General features: G+C 38.9%; 2 protein-coding genes and 1 non-coding gene across 9 annotated transcripts; 1 reads left to right on the top strand and 2 right to left on the bottom strand.

Annotated features, from left to right (window-relative positions):
• The first annotated feature begins 7,999 nt into the window (after positions 1–7,999).
• On the top strand, positions 8,000–16,381 carry LOC131314604 (E3 ubiquitin-protein ligase BIG BROTHER-like). 7 transcript variants are annotated; one of them, XM_058343373.1, is made up of 9 exons: positions 8,084–8,223; positions 10,033–10,118; positions 10,205–10,359; positions 10,650–10,887; positions 11,949–11,983; positions 12,542–12,595; positions 12,980–13,107; positions 15,750–15,858; positions 16,132–16,381. In XM_058343373.1, exons 3-9 carry the CDS (start codon positions 10,219–10,221, stop codon positions 16,180–16,182), a joined length of 756 nt encoding a protein of 251 aa, XP_058199356.1. In that variant the 5' UTR covers positions 8,084–8,223; positions 10,033–10,118; positions 10,205–10,218; the 3' UTR covers positions 16,183–16,381. The 7 variants fall into 7 exon arrangements, with proteins under 7 accessions (XP_058199355.1, XP_058199356.1, XP_058199360.1 ...); XM_058343377.1 differs by lacking the exon at positions 8,084–8,223 and adding an exon at positions 8,240–8,258; XM_058343376.1 differs by lacking the exon at positions 8,084–8,223 and adding an exon at positions 8,252–8,513.
• Positions 16,382–17,760: 1,379 nt separating this feature from the next.
• TRNAL-CAA (transfer RNA leucine (anticodon CAA)) lies at positions 17,761–17,844 on the bottom strand. The gene has a single exon. It is a non-coding gene; the product is annotated as a tRNA-Leu (tRNA).
• A 3,007-nt stretch (positions 17,845–20,851) lies between these two features.
• LOC131314603 (extensin-2-like) lies at positions 20,852–23,348 on the bottom strand. Its single transcript, XM_058343370.1, has 2 exons — positions 21,193–23,348; positions 20,852–21,088 (listed from the first exon to the last, which is right to left on the bottom strand). The coding sequence occupies exon 1, from the start codon at positions 23,300–23,302 to the stop codon at positions 21,227–21,229; it is 2,076 nt and encodes a 691-aa protein (XP_058199353.1). The 5' UTR covers positions 23,303–23,348; the 3' UTR covers positions 20,852–21,088; positions 21,193–21,226.
• Positions 23,349–23,736: the final 388 nt, after the last annotated feature.

The following is a 23,736-nucleotide window of genomic DNA, read 5'->3' as shown; positions in this document are numbered from 1 at the left end:
CGAACGCTATGAATGCAAGCTAAGAACGAGAAATTGAAAACTAAACAAGAAATCACAAAGACACAAGATATACGTGGTTCCCCAAGATGGGTACGTCCACGGGCGAGGAGAGAGAGGATTCACTAACCAACGTGAAGAAGAGATACAAAGAGCCGGCTATAATCCGTAACTCTAGAAAGGCCACAATATGAAAGCCCAAAAGATAATTCCTAGAAGTCCCCCAAAAGCCCTATTTATAATAGGCTACAAAACGGGAACAACATAATTAACCAATGTGAGACTAAAGAATACAAGGCATTCCCAACAATTCTCCACCTTGACTTGAATTCCACCGAACTAAATCACCAAATATAGCTATCCCCTTCTAACCTCTCACTCGCCAAATGCCCCCGAGGGGTGATCAACTGCAAATACCAAGCAAGCCCAAGCAATGCTTGAACTTGGCAACCGGAACCGGTTTAGTCAACATATCTGCTGGGTTATCTGCCGTACCCACTTTCTTCACCTCAACTTGCTTCTGTGAGATGATATCCCGAATGAAGTGATACCTGACATCGATATGCTTAGTCCTCTCATGATACATCAGATTTTTAGTCAAATGTATAGCACTCTGCGAATCACAAAATACTGAACTCACACCCTGTGCAAGACCAAGCTCACAAAGCAAACCTCTCATCCACAATGCCTCCTTCACAGCTTCAGCAATGGCCATATACTCCGCTTCTGTTGTAGACAGCGCAACTGTAGCCTGTAAAGTAGCTTTCCAACTAATGGCACTTCCGGACAGCGTAAAGACATAACCTGTCAGAGACCTCCTCTTATCGTGGTCACCGGCAAAATCCGAATCAACATAACCAACAGCATGATCACCAGAATTGACAATTCCAAACAATAGACCAACACCTGCAGTTCCGCACAAATACCGTAGTATCCATTTCACAGCCTCCCAATGTGCCTTTCCTGGACGCCCCATATAACGACTAACGACACTAACTGCATGTGAAATATCAGGACGAGTTCATACCATGGCGTACATAAGGCTCCCAACTGCGCACGAATATGGAACCTGAGACATATACTTCTCCTCATCCTCCGACTGTGGTGACAACTCAGCTGAAAGTCGAAAGTGTGCTGCCAAAGGGGTACTGACTGGCTTCGAGTTCTGCATGGCAAAGCGCTCAAGTACTTTAAGAACATAAGACTTCTGATTCAAAAATAATTTGCCAGCTACTCGATCTCTGCAAATCTCCATACCCAAAATACGTTTTGCCGCACCCAAATCTTTCATCTCAAATTCACCACCTAACTGTTGTTTCAACCTGTTGATTTCTGACACACTCTTGGCAGCAATAAGCATATCATCAACATACAACAGTAGATAAACAAATGAACCATCTGGAAGTTTTCGAAAATATACACAACTGTCATACTCACTCCTAGAATATGACTGGCTTATCATAAAAGTATCAAACCGCTTATACCACTGCCTAGGGGATTGTTTGAGGCCATACAAAGACTTACGAAGTAAACAAACGTGATCCTCCTTACCAGAAACAACAAATCCCTCAGGCTGACGCATATAAATCTGTTCCTCAAGCTCGCCATGCAAAAATGCAGTTTTGACATCAAGTTGCTCTAACTCAAGATCATAACATGCAACAATAGCAAGTAAAGTGCGAATGGAACTATGTTTTACAACTGGTGAAAATACCTCATTGTAGTCAACACCCTCCTTCTGGCTGTATCCTTTTGCCACTAGCCGAGCTTTAAACCGAGCGTCTTCTACCCCTGGAATACCTGGTTTGCGCTTGAAGATCCACTTGCATCCAACAATCCTCTTCCCTTTCAGCGGTTCTACTAACTCCCATGTCTGATTCTTCTGAAGAGACTCAATCTCCTCATTCATAGCAACAAACCACTGTGCAGACTCAGCGCTCAAAACAGCTTCCGTATAGCTTGAAGGCTCCTCATACTCAACTGTTTCAGCAACTGATAAAGCATAGGCCACCATCTCAGAATAAGCCGAATACCTTTCAGGAGGCCGAATCTCCCTCCTTGGCCTATCTTTAGCAATAGTGCGTGGTTGCTCAACTAATGCATCAACCTCTGTGTCTGAACTCTTGAACTCCTCTTCAATTGGCTTCTCAATGTGCTTCTTCCCTGAGTCGGAAGATTCACCCAAAAACTCCACCTGCTTTGGAACACTATGTTCTTGAACTGTATCATCAACCTGCTTAGACCCCTTAATCAGATAATTTTCATCAAAAGTCACATCCCTACTGATCAAAAACTTCAAATCATCAGAGCACCATAACCTGTACCCTTTGACACCTGCTGCATAACCCAAGAAAATACACTTCTTGGCCCGTGGCTCCAGTTTACCTTCATTCACATGAGCGTAAGCTGGACACCCAAAAAACACGCAACACAGAATAATCAACCGGATGACCTGACCATACCTCAAACGGAGTCTTACACTCAATAGCAGTCGACGGAGACCTGTTCACCAAATAGCATGTTGTGGAAACGGCTTCAGCCCAAAATTCTTTGCCCAATCCGGAATTGGACAACATACAACGTGCCTTCTCCAAAAGAGTCCTGTTCATTCGTTCAGCCACACCATTTTGCTGAGGGGTTTTTCTCACTGTGTGATGCCTCACAATGCCCTCATCACTGCAAAATCTATCAAACTCGCCAAGACAAAACTCCATACCATTATCAGTTCTCAAACGTTTTATTTTCTTACCAGTCTGATTCTCAATCAAAGTTTTAAACTGTTTGAATGTATTAAAAGCGTCACTCTTATGTTTCAACATATACACCCAAACCTTACGAGAGAAATCATCGATAATACTCATAAAATATCGAAAACCACCTTTAGAAGTTACCTCTGCGGGACCCCAAAGATCCGAGTGAAAATAATCCACCGTGCCTTTGGTGCGATGAACAGCTGTACTGAATTTTACCCTGCACTGCTTGCCGTAGACACAATGCTCACAGAAATCCAGTTTCTCAATTTTCTGGCCACATAGCAAACCCTGTTTGCTCAAAACTGTCATCCCCCTCTCGCTCATATGCCCAAGGCGCATATGCCACAAACGAGTCAAGTCTGAATCTGAAACCTTGGATGAAGCAACCGTTGCTGCAGCACTTATAACTGTACTGCCCTGGAGTGTATAGAGGTTACCACGCTTCTGACCCTTCATCAGTACTAATGCACCCCTTGAGACTTTCAAAACTCCACCTTCACCGAGGAATTTGCAACCATGAGAATCAAGAGCACCCAGGGATATAAGATTTTTCTTCAAATCCAGAACATGTCGAACCTCAGATAAAGTCCTAACAATACCATCATGCATTCTAAGCTGAATCGTTCCTGAACCAACAGTCTTACAGGCCATGTTGTTGCCCATCAAAACTGTACCATCATTGACCGCCTCATAAGTAGAAAACCACTCTCTATGCGGACACATATAGTATGAACATCCAGAATCTAGAACCCACTCGGTATTAGAGCGAGAATCGCCCTCTGTAACTGATAACACATTATCTGACTCATCTGAACTTTCAGCAATTCCAGCAATTACTTTACCCCCTTTCTGGTCTTCTTTTTCCTTCTCCTTGAGTTTTAAACAGTCACTTTTCCAGTGCCCGGGTTTCTTGCAATAATTGCACTTTCCCTTCTTCTTACCTGATGATCTGGATCTTCCCCTATTACTCGACTCCACCCTTTCTGTTGTTCTTCCCCTAACAAACAAACCCTCCGCATGTGCATCACCCTCACCTGACACTTTTTTTCTCAATTCTTTCGAATATAGGCTGGCCTTAACATCCTCCATGAATATCGTGTCTTTACCATACAATAGGGTTGTAACAAAGTGCTCATACGAAAGTGGTAAAGAACATAGCAAAATTAGGGCTTGGTCCTCATCCTCAATTTTACTATCAATATTTTTCAGATCCATAATAATACGGTTGAACTCGTCTAAATGATCTTTAACAGGTATACCTTCTCGCATACGAAACGTATAAAGACGTTGTTTGAGATATAACCTGTTGGTGAGCGACTTCGTCATATATATGCCTTCCAACTTCAGCCAAATTCCTGCTGCTGAAGTTTCTTCTTCCACCTCGCGAAGAACGTCATCTGCCAGACTCAACTGAATAGAACTCAGAGCTTTGGCATCCGTATCATCCCAATCTTCCTCTTTGATTCCAGAACTAGTCTTGCCTAACAAAACCTTGTGCAATCCTTGTTGGGTTAGCAGAGCCTTCATCTTTACTCTCCAAAGACTGAAACTGCTGCTCTGCCCATCAAACTTCGCAATCTCAAATTTAGCCGCCATAGCCACAATCGGAAACGAAACCCTAGTTTTTGCAACCTAAGGCTCTGATACCAGTTTGTTGTAACGAACGCTATGAATGCAAGCTAAGAACGAGAAATTGAAAACTAAACAAGAAATCACAAAGACACAAGATATACGTGGTTCCCCAAGGCCAAGATGGGTACGTCCACGGGCGAGGAGAGAGAGGATTCACTAACCAACGTGAAGAAGAGATACAAAGAGCCGGCTATAATCCGTAACTCTAGAAAGGCCACAATATGAAAGCCCAAAAGATAATTCCTAGAAGTCCCCCAAAAGCCCTATTTATAATAGGCTACAAAACGGGAACAACATAATTAACCAATGTGGGACTAAAGAATACAAGGCATTCCCAACAATTACCATTTCACATGGATGACATTCAAATGTTTAGCACACGACACAAATTAACCGCTTTCTAATTTTTTACTGTTTTTTTATGACAAACATAGATGCATCGATCGTGCAGCTACCTCTAGTGAGACGATTTTCATTTTCATGTGATCTACAAAATAAGTGGCGGAGTTAATGAAACGAAGATATTGATATGCCCCATTTTAAAACATCCAAAAGTCTACGCTCACCGCTCAACATTCACCGCTTCCTCCACCCGCTCAACATCTCACCGTATGTCGAAAAATATTTTGAACGGTCCGGATTTTAAAAGATTAATCTAGGAAAGAGTTTAACTCTTCTATGGCAGAGAAGAGTTTTTTTAAAATCCAAACCATTGATTGTCAAGATAGACGATGAATGTTGAGCGACGGGCGTAACAGGTGTTAAAACATAAAAGGATCATAAGAGAAAAGTATTGAAAGGTGAGAATCCCTAGTGCAAAAATAAATACAGTACGTAAGCAGACAAAATTTTGCTTTCAACATGAGAGTTGAATTTATTCCTAACCAACCTCAGCAGACACCCCCAACTTGCCTTTTTTGCCGAATCAGATGGGTTTGTTGGTCTATTTCCTCTGATTTTCTATACCAAAGCCAACCACTTAATCTCTAATTCTAGGATTTGGTTTTATGATGTGGGGCCCGACCAGATTTAATGTTTCTGTAATAATTCCGAAATGTGTGTTGGTCCACTTGGACTTTTCCTTTTCAATACACCAATTTGGCCTGGGATATAGGACACCAAATATCAAGCAACTCAAACTCGAGCTCGTATTTGAGTTGTTAAGAGGTTTTTGAGATGGTATGTTGACTAGATAAATCAAGTTTGACAATATTTAAATCCCGTTACGCTTTAAACCAAAAACTTGAAAAAGTTATTACTCGGGTCATTGATCAGCTTATAATGCGGCGCAAAACTTAATTAAGTTACTCTCGATCGGCTCGTGATCAGCTCAAATTAATGCTCGTTTCGGATATCACCTAATAACCAAGCCAAGATTGAAAAGACTCGTCAAGATTTCAAATTAAGCTTCAATTAATACTCCACGACGGACTCATTTATCATTAATTGTTAGGTCAAATAAATTATACTTAGAGACGTAATTGACGATGTAAATTTCTTAGAAACATGGTGAGATTTCATATGGTTGGTTCCTAATTAATCACTGCATGTGATTGTAATTCTTTATAGAGGAATTGGTATAATAATGACGTGTTATTTGAATTATTATTAAGGTCTGTGGAAAATTACATAGCAAGGTGGAATAAATTTATTGCAGTGATGATGTTTTCCATTTTGAATCATTGTTATTTTCATTTTTTATATATCAATATGTGGTACTCCATTTGGTAGTACTTATTAATCAAAATGTAAAAAATTATTGCATAAAGTCAAAGCGATACCTATATAACTTGTGGAATAAATTTATTGCAGTGATGATATGTCACATATAAATTTCGATTACGATTCAATAATAAGCTATTGCATAGAATATTCAGATCTAACTATCTGCAGATTTATTGCAGTTTATAACTGCCATAGTCACAAAGATGCATGGACTATATCTCGATAACTAATTTTTGTGACACTAAATAAAATTGCTATAATCATTTTTTTTTTGTATAGCAATATGTGGTATTTATTTATTGCATAAAGTCAAAACGGCATCCCTATATTAACTTGTGGCAAAAAGATTCTCATATCATTTATTTATTTATCTATAAAAGGTTTGAAATTAGCAAACACTAGGTTAGTATTTTTGTTGTGCTGAAATAGGTAAAAGCTTCTACATATACAAACTTTGTCCAAAAATAGGAAAAAGAAAGTGATTTCACTTATTTTCAATTCAAGTTTTCAGTCTCTCCTCTCCCACAACATCCGGCCATCCACCATCGTCCCCAGCCAGTAGCTACCACCTGACCTCTCTCCAAGGACTACACGTCCCACATTCACCCTTCACTTTTTGCGATCCCCCACCTTTTTTTGGTGACTCGCTCCTCCCCCTATAACAACCGCCACCAACCACACTCTATTCGATCCTTATCTTTAATTAAAAACCTTTTTTTTTTGTTCGAGCAAATACAAAGTTTTTATAGTTACAATAAATAAACAACAAAAACTTATCAACGTTTACCAAATAAAGGCTAGATGTTCAGGAGACAAAAATTAAAAACTCATTTTACGAAAAAACAAACCCTACCACTTCTTGCAATCCACGAAAGTCAACGATTAATTTCCTGCCTATTCTCACATACCATCACAATTCACATCGGTTCATGAGTTCAATTTCATAGACCCATCACGATTCACGCCATTTTACGAGTTCTACTTTGATGATCGAATCCGATCTATTTCCGATTAGCTATTATTCCATATTTCTGGTTCAGGTCTGCAACATCAAATTTTGTACTACCATTCTCTGGTCTTCATTAAAAAAGAGACAAATCCCAACACTTTTGCCATAAAAAAAGGTTGCCAGGGAGTGAGTGTTTGGATTGGATTTAAGTAGTTGATCTGCTTTAGAGCCTAGAACATATCGAAGAAGTAAACGACAAGCAACTGGCTAATCCCCTTTTCCATCCATTTTTCCTTTTAAAAATACTACTCAAACTGGTCCCACTTTTTTTATAGTATTTTTTTTTATAATAATCCGGTAACCGATGAACCTGGTTTCCCGTAAAAAATGCGCAAAGACAACGTAAGTTCGAGTGTTCGAGTCAGCTTATACATATATGGTATTCATTTATTTTGGGGCTTGAAACTAACGATTGGGCCTATGATTTTTAATCCTTTCTTGTAATGCTCCCATGCAATGGATCCCTTCACATATTAGGATGAGGTTTAGTTTGGAATCTTTGGATGGCGAAAATTTTGAGGAATAATGTGAATGTGATGTCTTATTTCCATGATTTTGACGTTTGGAAGAGACGGAAACGGAATTGTGATGTCATATTTTCATGATTTCTATGTTCGAAAGAGGCAAAAATATGAATGTGATTTCTGATTACATATTCAATCAGGAATCACATTCCCAGATCAAGTGTAAATCTGATCTCTTTTCCTTACCCTATAGTAATCAGATATTCTTGGCTCGTGTTTTTCTCGTTACAATAATTAGATGATTAGTTTGATTTTGTCCAAATTTTTTGTAAAGAACTTTGTTATGTATATGTCGTTGGGCTATTACTAATACTCCTATAATCTTCACCATTTTGATGGAAAAAATACTATATGCACCGCGACGCAGCAGATGGTTCCCCACAGAACGAATTCCCGGTCTGTAACCCCTGCATAAAGTCGCCACCCCACACACACTCTCTGTGACTAGAGAGAGAGAGAGAGAGAGAGAGAGAGAGAGAGATTCTCTCTCAATTTACCGGAGAGATAGAAAGCGAAAGTTTAGAGATAGAGAGAGAGAGAGAGTTGTTAGAGATGGCACATTCGTCTTCATCATCAACATAAGGTAAAGACGCTCCCCCGTTCAAAAAAGCGATCAATGTCGGTTCTCTTTAATCCTCTCTCTTTATTCTATCTCAAGCAATCTATCCTTTTTCCGATCAAGTATACATTGCATGCCTATATATAATCTTAAAGTTGTTTTTTTCGTATAGTTTTGTTCTGCATCGTTCATCGATGGATCGAATCGAGTTCAATTGATCTCAATTTGGACAATTCGTTTGTCAAGGTCATTTCTTTCTCCTCTTTAGAAAGGTCTGAGAGGAGAGGAGGCTGATAGAAGTAATGTGATTGGAGGTATTTGTTTTGGATGTTAAAATGTGGTTTATGTACCCTAATTGTGCTGTTTCTTCAATTAGGATACATAAGAACAATGTTTTGATGAATAGCTTGTGATTGTTAATTTCTCTCTTTTATGTATTTGAGTATTTCTGTCTCTAGTTATTTCACAGAAGAAGTACGTGCTGTTTCTAATTTATAAAGTTGATTCCCTGGCTTGTGGACGGTTGGTTTATGGTCCCCAAGATTAATAGAGGTTCGCGTAAATTGGCCTGAACATCTGGTTATCAAAAATAAATAAAATTTATAATGATTATTAATCTCAAATCAATGATGGGTTCTGTTTGGCACCTAAATTGGATGGGCACCTGAATCAGACAATGGAGTTCTTAATGAAATTTGTTCTTGAGTCAATCTTCTCGGTCTTTATTGGCTCGAATCTCTTGATTTTTTTTTTTGTTCGATGTTCTTGGTGAATTTTGGAGCGCTGGGGTGAAATTAGCTGTAATTTGTCGAAAGTGGCAGTTTTGGTTTCTTTTCCGTGTAATTCAAATTTATTTCCTTTAGGTGTTATTTGAGAGATGAGGAGGGGATGGGAGTAATGTAATTGGTGGAATTAGTTTCGAAATGAAATGTGGTTTCTTTTTTCGTGCATTTGTGTTGCTCTTGTGATGTTTGGTTTCATTGGAAAATTTCGAGGAATAGATGATTAAGAAAATGTTACCTATTGTTTCGTGATCCTTAATTTTGCTATTTTTCCCTGTACTTTTTCGCTTGTTATTTTCAGAAGCAAGTTTGGTGTTTTTTTTTCCCATTTGGGTAATTAAGCGTGTTAATGGAAAGCTCAACATATACAAGAGGGCAATGCACGCCCCCAAGTGGGGTATATTTGTCTTTGAAGTTCTTCGTGAATCTTGGGATGTTGCGGTGAAATTAGCCGTAATATGTCACTGTGATGGAATGTCAATTAATTACAACTGATTAATATCTCTTCTTATTTTAGTGACACTCATGACGTAAATTTCTAATATGGTGATTTTAGTTGTGTCCTGTTTGGTCCCACAAAAATAGTTTCACTTTGAATCTCTCGTGCAATTTTATTACATCTTATAATAGCTGCGAGGAGAAAGATGTTTTCAAACTTCAGACACTGCTTGGACTTTCGATCCTTAGGCCGTAGTTAATGCAAGAAGTGTGGTAAATTGAAGGCATTTGATCAAATCAAAGCAAACTAAGCCTTGTTTTGCATTCAAATGGTCAGTTATGTGAATGTTTTTCTGCCATTCTGCTTTATCAAGGGTTATATGACCAGTTAAATTTAATATATAGATATATTCTGTTGACCACATCATCCAAGTCAATTTAATTCTTTGATCGACCATTTGATCTAAGCCGTGCATGACTGAATCGTTCCTTGTTTTGCTACTGTGGATTTTCTAATACTTGGTTGTTTCGTTACTTGATTAATTTGAGTTCTGAAAACATACTTTCTTTATAATTGATCAACCTGTTCGTGTATTTGCTCTGTGATGCTCAGAAACATATAAAGTGATCAGAAATCTGTAATGAGCTGTTTCCCAGTCGTTCAGTGGATCTGAAGACTTGAATTTGCAGGAGAATCAGGTTTGCATCCGCCGATTGGTTTTCATTTGTTTCACTGTTTCCTAAACCTAAAATGGTAGTGATTTTGATTCTCTCTGTCTTAACAGAAGGCTCGTTCAATATGAATTGGAACCCTCCAGTGGATGTTAGTTATGTAAACAATAGCTTTCCTTATAATTCAGCCGGAAGCTTTATCAATTTCTTCGAAGGCCTTGCATATGAGCATGTGAATTTCATTTTTTCTGATGCATTGCATGTTCAGGTACTTACATCTGGAATTTCTATACTTTGATACAATCAAATTGAGTTTGGACATTTGTGATGCCTTTGATCAGCAAGTGTTCTATTGGTTTGGGGTTGCTTTGTGAGCAATGTAAAACTACATATCTATTACATGTCTTTGGAAAGTAATGTGTGTATTTGATCATTATTTGCAGCATTTTCTTTTTCTGTTGTATACTTGTATTCCAAGATTTTGGGTGTAAGATAGAATTCTATTGTATGAATATTATACGCAAATCACTGAATATTTACTTGATCCTATTTGTGCAGGAGAGCATGTACCCTTGCACACATACAAGTACGTACAAGTTTGGGTTATCAGAACCTGGGAGTCTTTCATATTATGACTATGGTGATGCTCATATGCTCAATGATCATGCACCAGCAATTGATGAATACAATAGGCATATGGAGACCTCTACCCCAATGACTAGTGAACAGACTGTTGATATACGTAGGCAATGGGAGGGAAATTCAAGCGCAAATATGACTGCTAACCATGTAGAATGTAAGTTTTAAGTTCCATTTCGGTGACGAATTTCCAACGAGTGCTGTTTGTGTTTGGCAATTATGCCTGTCTTGTTGGAACTCATCAAATGATATATGCTGCTACTAGAATGAGCGATTTGGTGGTATGGTATTTTCCCGAAACTTTTAGAATAGGTTTGTTAATCGATTATTGGCTGTTATAATCCTTAAGGGCTGTTAAATTGTACGGATGATTCCCTTGCGACTGCTAGCACCTGAGCTTAGTATGTTGGAACCATGGAAGCTACTGATCTCATATCATATATCCGGTGCTCCTGAGCTTAGTATCAGAGCGGCTTTCGGAGGCTTTTAGACAAGACTCTATTGATTGATTGTCCTGTTGTTTGTGCCATAAGTGCACCTTATTTTCGTTTTAGTCCCAATGTGATGGATCCTTTGTTTACGTCTCCATGTACCAGGGGTTGCACGTGTGGGGGTGTGTTAAAGCTTGTCCCACATTGAATAATTATAACCTCCAAAACTAGTATGTGCCTGGGTGCTGTTCCACTCATTGCTAATCTTGAGTTGGATGCTATAACAGACAATATAAATGTGAACTTAGAGGAGTTAAATCATAACGTTTCTGCATATTGCTAATTGTTTTCCAAGTCCTATGCAGGTAAAACTTTGGAATGGGAGAGAGCAAAGCATTGTGAAAACTATAAACCAATCCTCAAACGACATCTCTTGAATCTAGTATCCAACATAGCTATCCTTATTCCTCACCACCGAGTGCAAATCACAATTCAATACTTTTGTCTCATGAAAATTGCCAATCTAACCTAGATCAAGACCCACCTAACCAAGATCCTGTTACAAAATTACTAGCCATCAGTTTATCAATTACAGCTATGGTGCTAACCCACCTACCAAATGACTTGGAAATCTTAAACGGGATTGTCCTATGAGGCTATGAATAAAATGTTTAAATCTCTTGCTACCATTATTGTGTTCAGTTGTCGCTAATCTTAAAATAGTTGCTGGCAGAAATTTGACGACTTACCATTTCTCAACTTATATATTTTCATCATCCTTTTTCAGGTCCTCGAGGTTATCATAATGCTCGGGATAATCAGGTGTGATGCTCTCTCATTGCCTGTCTAGAGTGAAACAAATTACTCCTGGATGCTTTCCTTGTGAAAGGCCATTTTTTGTGTTGCAAGTACCCTACAGGCTACACATGCCCAGGGCTTGTAGGTTAATCCATGTATGACCAATTTACATATTGGTAATGATAGCCCAGCTGTTACTCTGTTTTGGTCTGACAGATTTTAATGGGTAATAGATTAGTCACATAATGCCCGTGCGTAAGTGCGAGCAAAAGCGGGCAAGCTTCTTCCGACAAACTACTAAAATTCGCGAGAGTAAGGATTGAGAGTGAGAGTGAGAGCGTAGAGCGAAGATTCAGAGAGGGAGCGGAATGGCCTACAAAAGAATTATGCAGCTCAGGCTAATATCTAGGACTGTTTTGTTAATACTAGTAGCAAAATATGTCTGAATCTTCTGCTGGTTTTGTTGATATTCGTAGTTCGACATACCAGTTTTGTATTAAATTTATGTTTATGCATTACAATACAAGGTAGAAATAACAAGGTAAATAATCAATGCAGTTTCCCTTCTGTGTCTTGATGCAGGTGCAGCAGGTCGTTTGGCAAGACAATGTTGATCCTGACAACATGACTTACGAGGTTTGTTGCTAGAAAGTAATACGTTCTTATGTTTTGGCTTTTGGAGCCCCTCATTTTTTATCTACAGTTTGATTTTATTTTCAGTTAAATTTTGGATGTTTTGATTGAGTATTTTTTATAAAATCGTGCATGTTTTTGCCATCCTGAAGTGTTCTACTACTGGGTTAATGAAAACCTTGTACTTATCATGTGTCCATGGGTTATCATATATTATAGTATACGTTACATTCAGGAAAGTAGCTGCAAATCCCTTGTTAGGATAAAATCTAATGCTTGCTAAAATAAAATCAGCTTCTCTTAAAACCAGAAGCTGTTGTAGTGGTTGATTAATGGTAACAAAGATTTTGTTGTGAAGATAATGACGAGATAGTAATCCAATTGCAGGAGTTACTTGAGTTGGGTGAGGTAGTTGGAACTCAAAGCCGAGGTCTTTCCCAAGACCTTATCTCCATGCTTCCAGTCAAGAAGTTCAAGTGTGGCTTCTTCTCTAGGAAGAAATCAAGAAATGAGAGGTACCATTTAAGATTCTGAACCCTGTCATTCTATCGTCCTCTTCTGTCAAGTTGCTACTTCTGAGGTCAGTTTTTATGCACTGAGAGATGTCCAACTTTCTGTCCATTGTTGTAACTTTGTTTTCTCTCACGACTTCTCAAAAGGCATTACGAAGAAGGGACTCCATTGTTCCGTACAATTCTGGAATTATGAGACAAAATGAAAAGGATTGACGTGGGATAAGGTGATCAATGAAAAGTTGACCAATTTACACAGTTAGTACTGTCATGTCTATGGTTAACTAATTGTCAGGCATTCATTTTTACTCAGCGTATCGTTATCTCCCTCTGTTCTGGAGATTTAGAGTTAAGATAAGTTAACTTTCCCCAATCTAAGCTGAAAACGGAATGAGCTCCTTCTTTGCTCGTTTGGACTGTGGTTTAACTACCTTGCCAGTGAGTAGAGGGATGAATGCTTTATGTTTATTTATATGAATGTCCCGTTGAACACTTTGGTATCAGCATGAATTCTATTGTCAGTTTCCTTTGAGATGTGAAACATGTTCACCATCCTTCACCTTACAATATGGACTATAGAAAGTACATACTAGAGAATGCATGACTGAAACAAGTGTCACATAGTTTACTAATCATTTCTCAACAATTATCTCTCAGATACAAGTCATCCTCAAATCTGTTTAGACTATTCTGTTGGTTCAAGTTGCGTCAATTTAGATGTTAGCAATTGGCTTCATTTTTCGTCTAGTCATTTTTGTGCACTTTGAGCTTATTTTGAATGTGAGCTCAAATTGAACCTTGTTGTCAGTGAAGCTATTCTCATAAATGTAGAAAATGGCTTACTAGATACCTGAGTTCCTGAACAACTCTACTACCTAACCCTCTCGTCAATAACTTATAACGAATAAAACTAATATAAGAAAATGACGAAGCAGAGCATTACAAGAAAGCTATGAAGCACCGACACCTCTAGACGTTAATGTATTGCAATGTTGGACACGGGGACACGTATGGGACACGCCACGTGGCGTGTTCCATAATTTAATTAAAATTTTTGAGAGGGACACGGCTGGGGACACCAATGGGGACACGGTGAGGGTCAAAGTGTAATTTTTCAACAAAATTTAGGGATCAAAGTGCAAATTTTTTAAATTTTGGGGGTCGAATTGTAATTTTTTAAATTTTGGGGGTTAAACTGTAATTTTTTTTTAAAATTTCAGGGGCCAAACTTTGTTTGAATGGTATTGGAACTATGGATTTTTCGTTTTGTTCACATTTTGCCATTTAAACTTGGGAAAAAATTGAAAAACAAATATAAATAAATAACTAAAATATACACGTGGCGTGTCCCTTGCCGTGTCCCCATTTTTTTAGAAGTCCCGTGTTCCCTTGTTCGTATCAGTGTCCGTGTTTGCTAGGAATGGCAACGGGGTGGAGGGGGTTTTTGCGTACCAGACCTGAAAATTATTACTCGACCCGGCCCCAACCCGACCGGGTATTTTTTGGGTACCCCCGTTCCTGCCTTGATCGAGGGACAGGTTTACCCGCCCCGCCCTACTTTGTAAAAAATTAAAAAAATTGCTTATCTAAAAGCAAAATAAGTATAAATATAGTGTTAGTTTAGTATAATGGTGAAAATATAAAGGAAGAATATAAGGGTTTTTTTAGTATAATGATAATAATGTTAGGGTAAAAATATAAAATTTGAAGTATAATGATAATTAGATTAGGATAAAAGTATAATTTTATAAATAAATACATTTCAGGGCGGATAATATCGGGGCGGGATACAGTCACCCCGAACCCGGCCGGGTTTTAGTATTTTTACCAGACCTGATATCCGAAAAGGTGGTGGAAAACCCACCCCGTTCGGGGCAGGGCGGGTCCGATTGCCATCTCTAGACTGTTTGTGCATCATAGCAAGAAAGTGTCAACTATTTCTTCAGTTAGAAAATGTAGATGAGTCGTTTGATCAGTTTGTTTTTTGAATCTATCACCTAAGATTTCATTCAAGTCAAGCCCCATACAAACTGGTAAAGTAGAAATCAAATAAGCAAGAGAGAGAGAGAGTTAAGCTGCCCAATTTGTGTGAAAAACTGAAACTTGGCAAAAAGCGACCAATAAATCCAGTAGTAATCAAGATCAAGATCAAGATCAAGACCCATAGCCTTCCTGGAGTATCGATTTTGCAATGCTTATTTCTATCTTGATTAGAAGTATGATTGTAGATTTTGATTTGAACTTTGAATTATCCTCATATGCTCAAATTCTCAAGATCTTTCCAGCACCGAATTTGGTTGTTTAGCTTAGGTGAGAGAGCGTAAGATGCTCAGTAGTTAAGGCATCCAATTTACAACTAGGCATTATAAGGGAAATAACTCAATCAATTGATATTCTTATTTTGTGTTTTTAACTGGAAGGATCCTTGCGCTTAAGTTTTCATTTCTTTTATCTTCCATTATGCCACCACTGCCTGGCGCCTGCTTAATGCAGGCAGCTTTTTTTGTTACTGGAACATTGATTTATTATGGCTGTTTTGGAGCCTTTGAATCTGATTCTCTATATCACCAAGCAATATCTTGTGATTTTCATCAGGAACTTAAATTTCTTTAATTTTGATATTTTTTTTCCTTGTAAAAGAACAGGTGTGTAATTTGCCAGATGGAATACAAAAGAGGTGAGCGGCAGATTGTTCTTCCATGCAAACATCTCTACCATGTTGGTTGTGGCACCAGATGGCTTACTATCAACAAGGTGAGCTACTGTCTGGAAGTTCTTTCACTATTTATTTTTTGTGTTTTGGGAAACAGAGACCATGTTTTGAAGACATCTGTTTTGTGTTCGTGAAAAGAAGGTTGTTTTGTTTTCCAAAAACATTTTCCAGAAACTGTCTGCCAAACAAGTGTAATTTTCCGGAAAATGAAAATGAGTACTGAATAGTTCTTATGAGAATGTTTTAAAAGGGGAAATTTTTTGTAAGTTGATAAACCCAAACAATAAGAAATTGACGGTACCTTGCTTTCTCAGGCTTGCCCCATTTGTTACACTGACGTGTTTGGAGCGGCATCGAAACAGTAAGAATTCATCGCCCTCCAGCATAAAGAGAGGTCTCTCCATTTGCTTTTGTGATTCTGAGTTTAGATTTCATTTTCACACACAGAATATGTTTCGTTTCGTCCACGGTTTCTTTAACAGGTTTAGTTTTCATATCATTAGCTTCTGTAATGAACGAAGGTCACGAACACAATAATGAATGTAGAGGTTGGAGTTTCTATTACTATCGGTGGTTTTTCTGCTCATACTGGCTGTAAATTTCTCGGTCATATTTGATTAATAACGGTATCATGGTAGATGACCAATACATGTTCTGAGTTAATTTTGGGGATAAACTGGGTAACGCCTTAGAACATTGGCTATTGTGTTCTCCTAGATTCCAGGTGGCCTTTCTGATGAAAATTTAAAGTATCGTATTTGTAGCATTGCATTTCCTCGTTCATTTTGAAAATGCAAATTGCCATTAATCAGTTTAGAATTCGGGCTGTTCCGATAATTTTTGAGGGACCTGAGACGGATCCAAAATCCCTCTGTATGCACTGTTTGTGCACAGTTTGTTGTACCCGTAGCAGCTCTCGATGGATTAAGAAAAGAAGAGTTTTGAATTTTAGTTTGTCAACAGAAAGGAAAATAAAGGATGATAATTAGAATAATTTTAGTGAGAATCCATGAATTTTTGGATAATGTAACTATTGCTTTGGTGAGAATCCATGAATTTTTCCAATAACCTTCAATCATAAAGGATGATAATTAGAATGAAGTGATGGAAATGAATGAGGTAAGTGTTGGTTTGGCTAACTTGAATATTTTATAATAACTAATGCAAAAAACTATCTTAATCCTTTTAAGGGAATGATTATTGTGGGCTTTTTTTTTCTCACAATTATTGTTGCATTTGGATCTTGGATTTTGGAAGGAAAAATACTTTTTACCTTCTTTTTTTTTTACTTGCGTTCAATGACAAGACTGTAATTATGCCTTCTTTAGAAGAATTTCAATTTTTTTTGTTTAAAATGCTAATGAATTTGAAATTAAAAGCTAATAAAATTTATCTCTTATTTTTGTCCCGTTAACATATCAGTTTGGATGGCATGGAACTTAAAGAGAGTAGAAATGGGATTGCGGTCTCCTTTATAACATTTGATTTTGAGCACAAAAAAAAAAAAAAAAAATCTAATTACATTCCAATGCTGCAAGCCTGCAATCATAATTTCCGACTACGTACAATTGAGTAACTATTGCAATGAGAAAAATATGTTCTGAATTGTGGTGTATACAAAAAACATTTTAGAGATGCATCGTCAATTAAGGATAAAGGGAGTTGATTTTCACACATTCCTTTTTGCCGACCGCACTTTTTTTTTTTTTAAAATTTATCTCAATACGCTTTGATGTTTGAAAAAGTGAGCTGGTGTAAGGTTAATATGGTAAATGAACATGAATTAAAACAAAAAAAAAAAGAAGTGTGCATAATAAAAAGAGGAGCAAGTATTTTGCCATACGTGAAGAAATTTCAGAAGTGGAGAGAGTGAGAGGAGTGATGAAAAAAGAAACCATAGCAGGAAGAAATTTCAGAAAAGGAGAGAGAGAGGGAAAAACGAATGTCAGAAGTGGGATTTGAACCCACGCCCTCTCACGAGGACCAGAACTTGAGTCTGGCGCCTTAGACCACTCGGCCATCCTGACCACCCTGTGTGGTTTACTGGTTTTATATTATTTATATAGTGCGTACTCCATGAAACATATGCCCCACTAGTAAAATACTCTTGTCTTATTTTGTCCTTTTCAAATTTGGAATTGCAGTCAAAGAAGACACTCCATGATTCAAAAATAGGAAAACGCTCCCTATTTTTTTATTTATTTTATCTAGTACTCTATATGTGTGTCAGTGTTTGTCTGTACATATTCTCATTCTAAAAAATGTTCAAGGTTATTAGTAGGATTATGTACGGGAATTAACCGTCTAATTTCTCCCAAAAATAAAGCTAGCTCGTGCTGGAGCGACCAATACAAATTTTGAGTCGTGGAAATCAACGTCGATAACAGAAAAGCAAGGTTCTACTAATTAAGAATAAGTGTCAACACACTAAACCTACTAGAAACCATATAAAGTACTAACTTCTAATTAGTAAATCATTTGATGTTGATCGAGTTGGTAAGCCAAAAGTGGATAAAGAGAGTTGGTGGAACTCAAAAGGCTTAGGAGCTTGGAACTTGAAGTACTGTCTCTTGAACAGCTAAAAATCATTTTTATTCATCACTTGAGAATTCTATGTCGTGTCTACACAATTAATCAGGACAGTATTAATTGTAACATTTTAGCACAAAAATTAATACAAGTACTGTGGCACAAAAAATACATTTTTGTTATCTAAGTCTTAATTACACACAACTAAAATACTAGTTACTAAACTCATTGTGGATGCTCTTAGATGAATCGAGGAATCGTAATGGCTTCTTTAGTAAACAAAAGGAGGTGGAGAGTTGAGATCCATTGGTACTCGTCGTTGATCATAAGTTGACAACATTGGTACTCGTTCATATATAAAAATTAGTCACGATATATGAGTCCAAGAAAATCCCACTTTTACAAGTTCAATACGCCGTTGAATTCATGTGTGAAAAGGAGGCTTTGAAATAACTCACTTCTTTATTGGTCGAGGGAAGTGCATGGGTATGAGAAGTTGCCATTTAAAAGTCAAACATTCATTTATGCTCCTCTTATTTCCTAAAAATGCATTTATATTATAAAATAGAGCAGTTTCTATTAAAAATATTTAGGTATTTAAACGGGAGCAATCTCTACAACCGTTAGATCACTCTTCATGTTAACTTTGTTCCCATCAGATCATTTTTTTTAAGATATAGAGAATATTCTTTTAATTAATAAATTCATATCTGTCTACCCTCTCTTTTTAAGCAATGTATCTTTATGTAAATATTACCTTTTACGATCAAATAGAAAATATGTATATATCAAAATGGTAACTCACGCTTTTTGGTGATTACAATTATCGCGTGGAGCACTTGGGTATAACGGATAATTAATTTAAGCTGAGACTATGTTACATTTCAACGTGCCTTTAGGCACGGGTACCCGTTAGTTAATATATAATACCCATGTACTGTACATATGATTGTCATTTCACGGTAAATTTGATTATTTTTCTTAGTATATGGCAAAAATCATCAACCAACCTTAAGAGATCAATTTTAACTTGATTTCAGAATTCTTCTACATTTAACTAGACATGTCACATGTCCATATTAATGAAAATATGAAGGATAAACCAGATAGTTTGTAAAATTAGAGGACGAAATCCTAAGTCAACCTTAGACTAGGATTTATTACGAGTCTGTCTTATATCTAGGACCCTAATTTACAATATTCTTTAATTAAATGACAAATGTACAACGCCTTAATTACCTATTACTATTTGCAATACGGGTTTGATTTTGGCCTTTTGTCTCACATGGGTTTGTCAACTAGATGCAGCTGAATAGTGTGAATACTCTCTCTCTCTCTCTCTCCGGGACGGGGGAACTGAGCTGTAATGGACCGAATGGTAGGTAGAAACTAGAAAGGATCTAATAAATCAAGTTTACATGTTTTTTAGTGTTTTCGGTGTTAACAAACTATTTTTTTTGGCTTCTGGTGTTGACTCTTGCCTGATTCTATCTCAGATATACAAATATGAGAGAGAGAGAGAGAGAGAGAGAGAGAGAGAGAGAGAGAGAGAGAGAGAGAGAGAGAGAGAGAGAGAGAGAGAGAGAGAGTTCCTCAGATATGTACATTGGACTGTGAAATTAGCATTTATTTTGTAAATGGGCAAATGCATAACTATCGTTACATTTCTGAAGTAGTGTAATTAAGCAGGATTTTGTACACATGATCTCCAGTGCACCAACTATATCTATCTATATGGATTCCTAAACGCTAAATTCTGATCGAGCACCCGGCCATTAACTAACATAATCTTGCTTTCTTATGAATATTTGCGGAAGAACTGTCCAACTTCGGCAATTGCATGCCAGTGTGAAAAGAGCATTGGTCTTATGTAGTGGGCCTGACGGCGCGTTCATAGCCCGGTCTGTCCGAATAAGCCCAACCTGAAAGAAGACAAGGTGGCCCAACTGCAAGGGCCCCATATGGCCGAGTAGATCATTCGGCCCATGGTGTCATGGGCCGGGCAGGGTGTCGGGTTGGAATCACAAGACGGGGACATGGACGAGAGGTGGAGCTAGTCCCTACCGAATGGCACGGTACGGTCATGGTTCAGCCACGTGCCGCCTGCCAGGATGGCATTCGGCGATCGTCATGCACAAAGTTCAAATTGAGGAATGGTTATTCGTGACGTCATTGATGGCACAAGCTCTTCAACTATTGCCGGCTCTAAGCTAAAGCCAGTTACGGTAATAAGGTGCCATCGCTTTATTGATGAATACTGAGATTACATATATAAGTGACGCTTTTGAAATATTATAATGTACTATATTGTTTTAAGATTTCTACTTACTGATGAATGCTTGTATTTTATTTTAAAATTGATTCATATGTTTTATATGCCGGACTAGTCTTCAACTGATCAACTGTGGATTTAAAAAAAAAAAATTCGCGGGGCGGCCTAACATGAACGTTACGGAATTTAAAAACCAAAGGAAAGCAGGAATTAATTAAAAGACATACGTCTCCTTTTTGTGCGCCACAAATTCAATTTATTCGATTTGTCAACATGTAAAAAGATGTTAACTGAACATATAAGAAAATAAGTAACAAGTACGACTTGAATAAAAAAAAAAAAAGAACAACAACAGCCATCAGCTATGGCTTCTTGAGCCGTCTTTGTTCTCCAAAGGCCAGCTTTATTCCTTGAGCTAATCATCCTTTTCCTTATTTTTCCAACAATAAATCTTTTCAATAATCTCTGTGCTGCACGAAAAATATGGAAACAAATAAGATAATGCTGGTAAAGGGTGAATATACAAAACTTATTTTTGGAGCAACATAAAAATTGTAATACCCATCGCACTTACGTGAAGAAAGGAGTCGCAACGGTTTCATTAGTCATTAGTAGACTGGAGGAGGTGGAGAGCTGTAGTAGTATGGAGGTGGTGGCAATGGTGAGGGTGGTGGGGGTGATTTGTACACATAAGGAGGTGGGGGTGAGGGAGAAGGCGGTGGTGGAGACTTGTAAACATATGGCGGCGGGGGTGAGGGGGATGGCGGTGGTGGTGACTTGTATACATATGGAGGAGGAGGTGACGGGGATGGAGGAGGTGGGGATTTGTAGACATAAGGAGGTGGGGGTGAAGGAGATGGTGGAGGTGGCGATTTGTACACATAAGGAGGTGGTGGAGATGGAGATGGTGGTGGCGGTGATTTATGGACATAAGGTGGTGGAGGTGATGGAGATGGTGGTGGCGGCGACTTGTATACATATGGAGGAGGTGGTGATGGAGATGGAGGAGGTGGAGACTTGTAAACATAAGGAGGTGGTGGTGGTGGTGGCGATGGTGGTGGTGGGGATTTATAAACATACGGTGGTGGAGGTGATGGAGATGGTGGGGGTGGTGACTTGTAAACGTATGGAGGAGGAGGTGATGGAGAGGGTGGTGGTGGAGATTTGTAAACATAAGGAGGTGGTGGCGATGGTGATGGCGGTGGAGGGGATTTATAAACATATGGCGGTGGGGGTGATGGAGATGGTGGGGGTGGTGACTTGTAAATGTATGGAGGAGGAGGTGATGGAGATGGTGGTGGTGGGGATTTGTAGACATATGGAGGGGGTGGTGATGGAGAAGGTGGAGGTGGAGATTTGTAGACATAAGGTGGTGGAGGTGAAGGAGACGGTGGAGGTGGAGATTTGTAGACATATGGAGGTGGTGGTGATGGAGAAGGCGGTGGTGGAGATTTATAAACATATGGCGGTGGGGGTGATGGAGATGGTGGGGGTGGTGACTTGTAAATGTATGGAGGAGGAGGTGATGGAGAGGGTGGTGGTGGAGATTTGTAAACATAAGGAGGTGGTGGCGATGGAGAAGGCGGTGGTGGAGATTTATAGACATAAGGTGGTGGGGGTGAAGGAGATGGTGGTGGTGGGGATTTATACACATAAGGAGGCGGTGGTGATGGAGAAGGTGGTGGTGGGGATTTATAAACATATGGCGGTGGGGGTGATGGGGATGGTGGGGGTGGTGACTTGTAAACGTATGGAGGAGGAGGTGATGGAGAGGGTGGTGGTGGAGATTTGTAAACATAAGGAGGTGGCGGCGATGGAGAAGGCGGAGGTGGAGATTTGTAGACATAAGGCGGTGGAGGTGAAGGAGATGGTGGTGGTGGAGATTTGTAGACATATGGAGGAGGTGGTGATGGAGAAGGTGGCGGTGGGGATTTGTAGACATATGGTGGTGGAGGTGAAGGAGATGGTGGAGGTGGAGATTTGTAAACATATGGAGGCGGTGGTGATGGAGAAGGCGGTGGTGGGGATTTATAAACATATGGTGGTGGGGGTGATGGAGATGGTGGGGGTGGTGACTTGTAAACATATGGTGGTGGGGGTGATGGAGATGGTGGGGGTGGTGACTTGTAAACATATGGAGGAGGAGGTGATGGAGAGGGTGGTGGTGGAGATTTGTAAACATAAGGAGGTGGTGGCGATGGAGATGGCGGTGGTGGAGATTTGTAGACGTAAGGTGGTGGAGGTGAAGGAGATGGTGGTGGTGGAGATTTGTAGACGTATGGTGGAGGTGGTGATGGAGAAGGTGGCGGTGGGGATTTGTAGACATATGGAGGGGGCGGTGATGGAGAAGGCGGTGGTGGAGATTTGTAAACATAAGGTGGGGGAGGTGAAGGAGACGGCGGTGGTGGGGATTTGTAGACATATGGCGGGGGTGGTGATGGAGAAGGGGGAGGTGGAGATTTGTAGACATATGGAGGAGGAGGTGATGGTGATGGAGGTGGTGGAGACTTATAGACGTAGGGTGGTGGTGGGGAAGGAGACGGTGGAGGTGGAGATTTGTAAACATATGGAGGCGGCGGTGGTGATGCATAAGTGTATGACTCATATTCGGCTGCTACATTGTTAGCTAACAAGCATATTGCCAAGGCACATAATAGTGCCCCAGCTGGCCAAGAATTGGCCATTTCCAGCAGAGCTTCAGTAGGCCACCAGAAAACTCTGCTATGTGAAACTGATATGGTGTTTGTTTTGTGATTTTCCAAAGGGCAATGCATAACCTTTATATAGTGATCCTTCCAATTAGTTAATGTCTTGTTTAATTTAGTTCGAAGCTTCCTTTGTCTCAACAACTCCCTTACTATATATATTTTAAAAGCAAAATTCTCTGTTTGTGATTCAATGTTTGAATAGTTGGATCCCACAACTTTAGAGTCAAATGTAATAAAAGCTAAGAAACTTTCAATTGTAGTATAAAGTATTCACAAGGGTTTGATTTGAACTTTCCTATTTGTTGACATTGGGGTGAGCCCTGGCAGCTGGATCCTGTTCGGACAAGCTCTCTTATTGAAGCCTTGAGCAAAATATTTTTAGCTATTAATATCTACAAAACGTATTTTTT

The sequence above is a fragment of the Rhododendron vialii genome, chromosome 13a (assembly GCF_030253575.1).
Source record: "Rhododendron vialii isolate Sample 1 chromosome 13a, ASM3025357v1".
Lineage (NCBI taxonomy): Eukaryota > Viridiplantae > Streptophyta > Magnoliopsida > Ericales > Ericaceae > Rhododendron > Rhododendron vialii.
This window is presented reverse-complemented; position numbering and strand designations above follow the sequence as displayed.

Excerpts from the sequence above, each read along its gene's own strand:
- LOC131314604 (XM_058343371.1), top strand. The coding sequence starts at position 10,171 with ATGGTAGTGATTTTGATTCTCTCTGTCTTAACAGAAGGCTCGTTCAAT. Across the intron at positions 10,888-11,948 it reads GACTGCTAACCATGTAGAAT|GTCCTCGAGGTTATCATAAT; the intron begins GTAAGTTTTAAG and ends ATCCTTTTTCAG. Across the intron at positions 13,108-15,749 it reads AAGAAATCAAGAAATGAGAG|GTGTGTAATTTGCCAGATGG; the intron begins GTACCATTTAAG and ends GTAAAAGAACAG.
- LOC131314603 (XM_058343370.1), bottom strand. The coding sequence starts at position 23,302 with ATGGCCAATTCTTGGCCAGCTGGGGCACTATTATGTGCCTTGGCAATA.